The following is a 10,995-nucleotide window of genomic DNA, read 5'->3' as shown; positions in this document are numbered from 1 at the left end:
AGCGGTTCGCTAGTGGGGGCGGCAGGGAATAGCCGGGGGCTGCAGGCTTAGAAGGCTCTGCACTAACACGCGCACTAACAGAGATGCCCACAAAACCAAGGCAGTCCAGGCCGGCCGGCGTTTCCTTGTTACCTCTAGGTACCTACCTCTAGGGGCCTGGGGGCGTCAAAGCGCAGCCCCTGGGCTCAAGTTCAGTTGTGCTGCAACCATCCCATCGGCTCCCTTTCTGGGCGTCACCTCACACCCCATCATCCGACCTTCAGCAGCCGCCGGAGGGGACCAGGGGCAGGCCAGAAGGCAGGGCAGGGACAAGGGCAGCCCCTGGGGAGCCAAGCAGGGAGATTGGATCACGGCAACTAACAAGCAGGAAAACCGGGCTGTTGTAAAGAGACGTCCTTTCCCCAGCCATTTCCACATTTTGAAAGACTTTCCCCCTCTTCATCTTCATCGATCCGTGCTCAGTGGAGGTCAGGTTCCTGTGCCCTTTTCCCATCCCATCTCGTTGGGACCGACCGATAAGGACGGGACCTCTTGCGGCCATTGACGGAAACAAAAGGTTGACGCCCTGCGACAAAACACCCCCTAGTCGACTAACCCCCCGACGAGACCTGGAATCGCCAACAGGAACGAAGAACGGATCGGGACTTGTGCAAAGTGGAAGTGGAATGCCAGGAGATTGAAGCATCTTGACCTATCACTAACATCAATTGCTAAACCACACCGCTATGCACCGCCACTGGCACTACCACTTCCATCCCACGCCAACTCTTCGTCCTCCAGTTCCTCCTCGCCTTTTGGGGTTTCAATCCGTTGCCCTCCGATAGCTGAGTGATAGAAAGACGGATCATCTTGTCGCCAATTCCCGTCTCTGATGCGCGGCTGCTGCTGCCGCTGAGGTGCCCGGCCACTCCGATAACCTGAGGGGTGCAGTAACCTGACCCACCCCACCTACAATAATACCTCTGCGGCCGATCCGGAGTGACTTCGACTGCACATCCCGAGCTACCTCTACCCATCATCACGTCAACACTACTACTTACTACTACAACTTTATCCATTACGACTGGAACATCCGAGACTCTAGTTCCAAGCCGCCCGCCATCAGCCACCCCCAACGGGCTCGGCAAACAACAAACAAAAAAAGTAGTGTTGAGTGCCAGCATGACGGCCGCGAATCCGTCTCCTCCACGCTCGAACCAGTCCACTCCTTCTTCCGATAACACCGATGGTGACACATTGCTTCCTCCTTTGCGTCCCAAGACAAGGACGTTGCCTCGTATGGACCCCCCACCCGACATCAACTTCCCAGCATCATCGTTCTCGCAATAATGAGTCAGAATATGTGGTTCTGTTGTTCCGAATTCTAACCCGTGTCATGTAGCATGGATCGACTCGTATGAAGAGAGATATGGACAACCGTCCACCGGCCAGGGGGGAATCTTGAACCGACCACCCCCACGCACAGTCCAGCCACAACACAACGGCACGCCAACCGAACCACGAAGGGTATCAAAAGATGGATTTGTGTACGAACCAGATGGGCTGGAGCGAAGGAACGATTCCAAGATGAAACTGCGGCGGATTCTGAGACGCGGGGACGGCATGGAGCGCGGCCGGAAATGGGACCACCTCCGAACGGACGAACCCGTCATTCTCCACCGGAATGCGCACTACACGTCCAACTCGCCCTGGTCCGAATTCATCCACTCGTCGCAGTGGGGCCACATGCCGAATGAGCAGTCGGAAGTGGTCGACTACCAAACACTCGAGAAGCTGCAACCAAACTTGAATCTACCCGTGCACCTGCCCGAACCCGAAGACGTTTACAAGTCTCGCACCGGGAGGAGGTCGGCCTTGTACAAGCGGCTATGGCAGCACGTCCTCCGCCATCCCTTGGTGCCGTTACTCTTCCGGTCCCTCGTCCTCATCACCTCCATCTGTGCCCTTGCCCTTGCGATTCGTATCTACCAGCTCGAAGGTCGGCGGCGCTCCAACCAGCAAGAACTACAGAATCAGATTCTCGCTCGATTACGAGCACTGCATTCAGCCTCCAATTCCGAAGGATACGTCGACCAAGAGCTTTCCCTAATAAGACAGATCTCGCCCGGGTCGTCAGAGCGGACTCAAGCGATAGTGGCGATTGCGGTGGACACGATAGCGATTCCTTATATCGGGTACATGCTCTGGGACGAATACACGGGTCGCCCATTGGGGCTAAGGCCAGTGACGCAGAAGAGCGGGTTGGTGCTGATGGATGTGTTTTTCATCGTGTTCAAGGCTGCCAGCACGGCGTTGGCGTACGAGGTGTTGGTTTATCATAACAGTCAAGATCGCTTCACGGACCATTTCAGCCAGGCACTGGCCGCGTTTCAGCTGATTGGGCTATTTTTCTGGTTGACCAACTTCACGGTTAATGTTTTTAGGCTGGTAGTGAAGCTGGGAGGCGGAGACGATTTGGAGACTCAGAGGGGGAGGTGACGACGATTATAATGGGCGGTAAAGCCCGGAAGGATATTGAGAGGGAAAGAAAAACAAAGCGGGGGAGATGAATAACGACGAACGTCTCAGTCCCGCATGGTAGCATACTTACTTGCATTTTCTCGTACTTTGTCGATACCTCAGCACGGTTCTGCCTCCGTGTTTATTGGGTGGGGTTTTTGGATTAGCAGATTAGCATACAGCGGTAACAAATAGTGTTTGATCAGTTGGTGGTGTTGGTGATGTTGATATTAGCAAGGATGGTGATGATTATTACTCGATTGTGTATGCGTTATGAGACATGAAAAGGGGAACGGATAGCGAAAGATTTGGTGTAAGGAGATATCATATTGCCTGCCGTGAGCTTCCAGCAGGAAAATACATGTAGTTTAATCGAATTCTAACCACAAATGGTGTCTTCCTCTAGCACTAACGGTTAAAGGAATTGTAAACGGCTGACATACCTCTACCTACAAGTAGCTAGCTACAGCGTTGTCACTGTCCTGCTTTCCCGTACGTAAAGTACCCCGTCAGTTGTACATGGGTGCCATTCCCACATGTACAGACTTTGGTCCGAGTCACAATATTTACCTTGAAAAGGAACATGGTATTATATCAACATACGGTACATACTTGCACCAGATCTGTTAGCCGCCAATGTTAGAGGTACCGGTAATGACGGAATGTACACTAGATGCCCGGTCGCCCGTCCCGCATCGCAGGGCATCGTCTCCATCCCCGCCACTTTGTCGGTTCCCCACAATTTTGCGTGTTCGCGGTGGTCTTTTACTGGCGGGGGGCCACTGCCTGCCTTAACTGTCTGCTTGCTGTCAGTGTCAATCGATGCCTGCCACGCCGCTGCAGCCTGAAAACCGTCAACGAACGACGGCATCGCTCTATCATCCGGGCATCGACCACGGCAGCAGCAGCAGCAGCCTCGGGGGGCCAATCTGGAAACTGGAAACTCCACTCTTCAACTTGATTGCCTACAGAATAGAACATTGAAACCTGTCAGAACACCACCACCACAACAACCAGCCAAGGTACCTACCTCTACACCTCACCTCTAGGCTGCGACCTCACACCCGTCACTCCAAGGGAACAATCCTTCCTTCACCCGACCCGATTTCCGATTAACCCGTCTGTCTGCTCACGGTCACGGTCCTTCTCCCAACCGACACCGACGTGGTGACCCCCGCCATCCATCCGACCTTCCAGACCTGTGGCGCGCCTCATCGCTCAGGACGAACTTCTACTTCTACTCCTCTGGTTGTCACCCAGTCCATTCACCCTTCGTCACCGGTCAGGTCGCAGACAACGCGCTTCCAACCTCAAGAACGACCGGTCGCCCAGATCAAACTCGTTCTTGCCCCCCGACAGTCTCTGGACGAACACACGCGACCCAACACGACCTGGTCAGCTTGAGTTTTCTGACGGATTACGCCCCTCGTCCACCACCACTTGTCAGCCGGCATATTATTCCCAACATCGCATTCTTTCTTCGATTCCCGGCGCACGATCGCTCTTCAAACGAACACACATATAGACACAACAAACATGCCTCCGGCAACCATGATGACGGGGGCGTACGGGCAGCAGCCTTCTGGCAGTGATGGTATCGACAGCACGTATGTTTTCGCTCACTTCGCTGCTGGCCCCTCTGCCTCCAAACAGCCGTACTGACCTTCTGCCATCAGTTGGCCATACTTGCAGTCTAGTATTAACAAGATCATGACCAACCTCCAAGAAGGCCTCGACATGAGTAGTGTATGTTTGTTCCCCGCCCATCCGTCCACGTTACCCCCCGCTAACACACGCTGTTTGTAGTACATGGGAATCTACACGTTAGTTGGACGGATGCCCTCTATATCTATGCATTCCTTCAACTTGGTACTAACTCGGGCATAGGGCGGTGCACAACTTTTGCACATCGCAAAAGGCTAACGGCGGTAGCAGCAGTCCGAGTAATCACCTTCCGGGAATCGGGGCCCAGAGAGGGGGTATGTTGTCTTCCCTGCGTTTTGCCCGATGAACAGATGAGCAAGAGGACTAACATGCACCAGCCCATCTGCTTGGTGAGGACTTGTATAAGAAGCTGGCCAACTACCTGACAGACCACCTTAAGCACCTGGTCTCTGAAGCGGAGGCTCACAAGGACGAGGCCTTGTTGGCCTTTTACATTCGCGAATGGCAACGCTACACCAACGCCGCCAAGTATATCCACCATCTTTTCAAATACCTGAACCGACACTGGGTTAAGCGCGAGATGGACGAAGGGAAAAAGAACATCTACGACGTCTACACGCTCCACCTTGTTCAGTGGCGTGACGTGTTGTTCCAAGCCGTCTCTAAGAAAGTTATGGACGCCGTTCTCAAGCTAGTGGAAAGGCAACGCCTCGGTGAAACCATCGAGTACACCCAGATCAAACAGGTGGTCGATAGCTTCGTCTCACTCGGCATGGACGAGGGTGACAACACCAAGACGACGCTGGAAGTGTACAGGTACCACTTCGAAAGACCATTCCTGGAGGCGACCAAGGTCTTCTACCAAAACGAAAGCAAACAGTTTGTGGCTGAAAATAGCGTTGTCGAGTACATGAAGAAGGCCGAGGCTCGCCTGGCTGAGGAGGAGGAGCGCGTACGCATGTATCTTCATCCAGATATTGCCCTACATCTGAAGAAGACTTGCAACCAGGCCCTCATCGCGGAGCACTCTACCCTGTTGCGTGACGAGTTCCAGGCCCTGCTGGACAACAACCGAGAGGACGACATGAGACGGATGTATAGCCTCTTGTCTCGCATTCCCGACGGTCTGGAGCCTCTGCGGACTCGTTTCGAGGCCCATGTTCGCAAGGCTGGTTTGGCGGCTGTTGCCAAGGTGGCTGCAGACGCCGACAAGCTGGAGCCCAAGGTCTACGTCGACGCTCTGCTTGAGATCCACACTCAGTACCAGGGGCTAGTTGAGCGCGCTTTCAACAAGGAGCCTGACTTCACGAGATCTCTAGACAACGCCTGCAAGGAATTCGTGAACAGGAACGAGGTCTGCAAATCGGGCTCCAACAAGTCACCGGAACTGCTGGCCAAGTACACGGACGTGCTTCTCCGCAAGAGCAGCACCGGCGTGGAGGAGGCGGAGCTCGAGAACACGCTGACGCAGATTATGACTGTATTCAAGTACATCCAGGACAAGGACGTGTTTCAGAAGTTCTACTCACGCATGCTGGCGCGCCGCCTCGTACACAGCAACTCCAACTCGGACGACGCCGAGACCTCGATGATTTCCAAGCTCAAGGAGGCCTGCGGCTTCGAATACACCAACAAGTTGCAGCGCATGTTCCAGGACATGCAGATCTCCAAGGATCTCAACACAGGCTTCAAGGAGCACGTCGCCTCCCTCAACATGGACGGCAAGCCGCTCGACTCGACGTACTCTATCCTCGGCACCGGTTTCTGGCCGCTCGTACCGCCAAACACCAGCTTTGTTGCGCCCGCCGAGATCTCGGCCGACTGCGATCGGTTCACCCGCTTCTACAAGAACAAGCACGAAGGCCGCAAGCTCACTTGGCTGTGGCAGCTGTGCAAGGGCGACATCAAGGCGAACTATATGAAGGGCGCTAAGATGCCCTATATCTTTAGCGTGTCGGCGTACCAGATGGCCATTCTACTGCTTTTCAACGAGAAGGACCAGTACACGTTCGAGGAGCTTGCGAGCATCACTCAACTTAACGCGGACGTGCTTGAAGGCGCCTTAGGCATATTGGTCAAGGCCAAGGTTCTTACCGCGGAGGGTGGAGAAGGTGGCAAGATTGGACCGGGAGCGACGTTTTCGCTCAACTACGACTTCAAGAACAAGAAGTATCGCATCAATTTGAATGTGGGCATGAAGAGTGAGACCAAGCAGGAGGAGGCGGAGACGAACAAGACGATTGAGGAGGATCGCAAGTTGTTGTTGCAGGTGTGTGACCCCCTACACCCAGTAAGCATGTTGACCAGAAAGCTAACGCAGAAACCACAGTCCGCTATCGTCCGTATTATGAAGGCGCGCAAGAAGATGAAGCACCAGCAACTTGTCTCGGAAACCATCAACCAGATCAAGGCCCGATTCATGCCCAAGATTGGCGACATCAAGAAGTGCATTGAGATCTTGCTCGATAAAGAGTACTTGGAGCGGTTGGAGGATGATGAGCTTGGGTATCTTGCCTGAGTGTTCTCTGATTTTAGTGATGGAACTTACCAACGTGGAAGTCTGGGTACTGAAGCGGTTATCATCCGAAGAAACTACGTGCGGGGTCAACAAATCAACAATGAACAAGCGGAAAAAGTACGAATTAACTAGCCTCGATAGAATTCACACATATCGGTATTGAACAACCAGCGTGCTTTGTTTGTTAGTTTGTGATCTCAAGCGAGAGAGAGGGTGTGCTGGAAGGTTGAAGAAGTTGAGAAGAAGAAGAATAGAGATTAGCAGAAGGATTTGGGAAAGGGAAGGACAAAGAGTTAATGACGAATACCATTACAGATCAGACATACTTAACTATACCTGACTATTTGTTCTTGCTGGCTGGAGTGAGGTAGTGACAAAATGGATAGGAGAATTCACTTCACCCTCCCCCCAACCAGCACCACCAAACCAGGCTATTTTTTCTGGAAATTTGGACTCGAGGAAGGAAACGAACCTTTGTGGTTGATACACTACCTAACTAACCAGTAACTGGCAGCTAAGCATAATTGAAACTGTCTGTCCCTGTGCTGCAACTCGACGAGAACTGACTGGGTGGATTTCCAAGGTAGGAAATTACTAGCAAGATAGTTGGACGACATGTTTAATACATGTACCAGATTTGTTTAACAAAACAACTTATAGTAACTATGGTAACTGCCCCTTGGTGAGCGCTGTTGGGTGTTGGGTGTTGGGTACCTATTTATCATCGGGTGGGAGTCGGTTGCTGTGTTACTACCTAGCGTAGGTAGGTAGGTAGGTATCTAATTAGAGTCTCCATGTTACAGTAGAGGTAAGTATCAGTGGCATACATACTACATAGGTAGGTACTAAGTTATGTAATCCTTTTTTTGTCCTTCCTTCCGTCCTTCCTTCTTCCCTTCCTCTCTCTTTTTTACTCGGACGGACGGGATCTTTTCCGCCCGCTGTATTCCATGGGTCAGTCAGTCAGTCAGTCAGTCAGTCAGTCAGTCAGTCAGTCAGTTACCTAGTGTAGTGTTTTCTCGGATTCGTTTCCGCTCGCTCGCTCCACGAGACAGTCAGTCCAGTCCAGTCCAGTCAGGCACCTACTTACCTTAGTGTTTACCTAGTTTCTCATAATCCCAAAAACGAGGGGCGGAAACGGAGTTACTCGTCAGTACCTAATGGACGTACAATATCCACATAGCTAGGTAGGTAGCTAGCTAGCTAGTCCAACCTTTATATTGGTTTGTATCCCTTGTTCGTCAGGTAGGTAGCGTCTGGTGGTTCCGCGACAGAGTTGCGTATGTATGTAGTAAAGTATTGATTGCTATTACGACATCTGAGACATTCTATTCTATGTCTAATCCCTTTTAAGCCTTTTTAGTCCCTTTTCCGCTCTTTTAGCATGAGAATAAGCGAGAGATCAATGTCATGTGCTGTGGGCGTGCTGTGCGTTTTGCTGGACGGAAAAAAAAGTCCTATCCCATGATGATCTACGATGGGTGATGTCGGAGTATGGGCTCGATTAGACTTAGAAGGCGACGGAGTCATTGTGCGTTTGGCACAGTGCCGGGTGCACATAACATGTACAGTACAGTCCAGTCTTTCGACAGTCGGCCCGTGGTTGTTGGTTAGGTAGCTGTTTGTGGTGTGGTGCAGTGTTGTTAGTTCAGTAGGGGTTAGCTTGGTCCACTGATCGATTTTAGGGAGCATGGGTTAGCGAGAGTATTCGTGGAGAAGGGGAAGTGTGAGTGAATTGGTATGCTCCTTTCGAAACCGGTCAAGTGTCCGGTGTAGGTTGTATTTGTTGGTTGTCGAACCCTAATAGATATTGACATGTTTTGGCATCCTAAACCTGCTTGTCAATGTGGGAGTGAGAGCAGATGAGCGCCGTGCTACATTCCACAGGTCGCATATAGTTCTGATCAGCTTAAGGAGTACGCAATATTTTTGGGTGTATCCAGATTCGCGGGTATAGGTAAAGGTAGGGTATAAATGTAGAGAAGCAAGGCGATATCTCCGAAGGCCAAATGACACCCCTGTCCACGAACCAAACCTTCGGGACCGGGTTATTGATCGCTCATCAGTAGTCGTCACTTTGGTCTTTCCCAATATGCGATCAGTAGATGCATAATGCCATTGAACATTTAGCGGTCCGGTAACAATGACGAGGTCGGTCTGGTTAAGCGTTTCCAAGTAGATGCTAGCTTGTTTTGTTTTCTCCTTGTTGGCTTCAGATTATATCGAGGAAATTCCTGCTTGGTTATTACTTGCGGAGGTTGGGTTTGCAGATGGTACTGTGTGAGCAGTAAGCATTTCATTTGACTGTTAGTGTTCCGTGATTTCGAACCCGCAGATCCCAGATTCGAACATCAGCACAACGCCAATCTGTTGATTTCAGTCGTCGTCGTGTTAGCTAACACTCGTGCAGCCAACAGTGGTGGGATATATAAATAGAGCCAAAGAGCCTTGTCCCGTTCTGTCCACCGAGCAGTGACCATGCGTTCCGCAGGAAGAGCGGAATCGAACCGGAAGAGAAAGCGATAAGAAAAGGCTGCGTGGCGCAACCGTCAACCGTGACTCGTCCAATACCACCAACGGCGTGTCTATGTGGTGTGTGCCGTGTATGTGTGACCATAAGCCATCGGGAAATAATCCGACTGCAGAACAGTCATATCCATTCAACTGCATGGAAAGAAACTGCCGTATGGTGTAGCTACGGCTTCTGCTGCCGCGAATGGATCCCAGTTGATGACGCCGGTTGTCAAAGAAGACAATGAAACTTTCAACAGTTTTGGACCAACATCTAAAAGAAAACGACAATAACATGAAACCGCTGAGAGTTCTCCGGAAATCTGAAAGGAGTCGTTTTCGCCTGGCAGGGCGGAAGAGCGGAAGGGATATGTAGTGTAGCTAATCTCCTTGGATGGTCTGAATGTAGTTAGACAGGCCAAGCAGCCAAGGCAGGGGGTCTGGATGCTTCGTTTTACCGGACTTGGTGAAGAGGGTCAAGGGGGGGGATGCAAGGAACAAAAAGCCCAAAACTGACAAGTGACCGATTCTTTGCTACACTTTTAGCGCGAACCAGTCCCAGGCCAGTCTAGCGTATTCTGTAGATGATGGAATTTGTGATGTACTGTGACAGATGTACGCATAACGCATGATTGTTCTATATTTGAAAGTGGAAGACGCGGAACACAATTGTATCATTGAACCGCTCAAGAAGGGTTTTCCGCTTTCTTTGTAAAGACGGGAGTCCAGACCATGTTTGTCACATATCCAGATCGATAAGCCGCTTCCATCCAGTATCGTATTGCAGCAAACGCCGGAGAAAAAAAACAAATAAATGGACCTTAACAATGGCATTATAAACCAGGGATATTGCGAATGGAACCTCCATTATGTATGAAGTTTGTCCAACTTTTTTTGAAAAGATGCCAAAAGTCGCCATCTCCAATCAAGTCAGGTAGTACCTGGATAAAGACGACCAACTAGGGTTTCATCCAAAGCCCCTAGTTCATTCATCACCGAACCTAATGGCCACCCCTGCTGGGAACACCCAGGTTGCCCTCGCTTTTGGGATACCAAATGACGGAAAACGGGAATTGGCTTCTTCGCATACACGTGGTGGTAGCTTGGCTGGGTCGGGGGTGCTAGGGTCGGGGATCTGGTAGACTTGGATGGTGATCTAGGGTTCCCATGAGTGATAAGTGAGTGAGATGTGATTGCTAAGTAGCGCATGGATTATTCGTCTCGATGGACTTTCTGTTGAGAAAAGAAACAAGATCGCCAGCATAAACTCCGAAGCATGTTTCGCTCTCCAGAGTATGATGTTTCGTCAGTGCTATTCTTGTCTGCATGAAGAGACGGGCAAGACGAGTGTTTGAGCAGCCAGTGTTTGGTCTCATCATGTATCCCCTTGGAATTGACCATGGAAACACGTGGAGTCGAGTTCACGGTGATTAGTGCAGCTTGGTACGACAGTGACTTGAGTAGCCGAGTACTGTGTTGCATCGAATCCGAATTTCTTCCTCTTTTGAGAGAGAACGTTGCGCGCCTTAACGCGGACACACGTGTGAAGGTGGTACAAAGTATGTGAAAGCTCCTGAAGCGGACGAAATGAACCTGGAGATGCGAAAGGGCAATCAGGGACTTCCCCGGACCGTGGAAATGAGCGAGGTGGGAATACCCGCCAGAGGCCGCCAGAGTGAGGAGTCGAGGATGAAGAGACTTGTGATGGGAGAAGGGAGGAAAACCGCCGAGTACGGAGCTCCTTCTAGGTAATCTCCAATGGATCCACTTTCCCTTGACCTTACACCCGCCAACCGTTTCCC

General features: G+C 51.2%; 3 protein-coding genes across 3 annotated transcripts; 2 read left to right on the top strand and 1 right to left on the bottom strand.

Moving 5' to 3' along the window:
- Positions 1 to 802: 802 nt before the first annotated feature.
- NEUTE1DRAFT_116721 (uncharacterized protein) lies at positions 803 to 1,123 on the bottom strand (the record flags this gene model as incomplete). The annotated part of the gene is made up of 1 exon (XM_009851869.1): positions 803 to 1,123. A coding segment is annotated over one exon (255 nt), but the record flags the coding sequence as incomplete, so codon positions are not given.
- Positions 1,124 to 1,161: 38 nt separating this feature from the next.
- NEUTE1DRAFT_80577 (uncharacterized protein) lies at positions 1,162 to 2,703 on the top strand (the record flags this gene model as incomplete). The annotated part of the gene is made up of 2 exons (XM_009851868.1): positions 1,162 to 1,276; positions 1,382 to 2,703. 2 exons carry the CDS (start codon positions 1,162 to 1,164, stop codon positions 2,476 to 2,478), a joined length of 1,212 nt encoding a protein of 403 aa, XP_009850170.1.
- Positions 2,704 to 4,035: 1,332 nt separating this feature from the next.
- NEUTE1DRAFT_80573 (uncharacterized protein) lies at positions 4,036 to 7,018 on the top strand (the record flags this gene model as incomplete). Its single annotated transcript, XM_009851867.1, has 4 exons — positions 4,036 to 4,106; positions 4,387 to 4,478; positions 4,542 to 6,433; positions 6,494 to 7,018. The coding sequence occupies 4 exons, from the start codon at positions 4,036 to 4,038 to the stop codon at positions 6,680 to 6,682; spliced, it is 2,244 nt and encodes a 747-aa protein (XP_009850169.1).
- Between the last annotated feature and the right edge of the window lie 3,977 nt (positions 7,019 to 10,995).

The sequence above is a fragment of the Neurospora tetrasperma genome, assembly GCF_000213175.1.
Source record: "Neurospora tetrasperma FGSC 2508 unplaced genomic scaffold NEUTE1scaffold_2, whole genome shotgun sequence".
In the NCBI taxonomy this organism is placed as follows: domain Eukaryota; kingdom Fungi; phylum Ascomycota; class Sordariomycetes; order Sordariales; family Sordariaceae; genus Neurospora; species Neurospora tetrasperma.
Note: the sequence above shows the minus strand (reverse complement) of the source record. Positions and strands in the feature narration are given on the sequence as shown.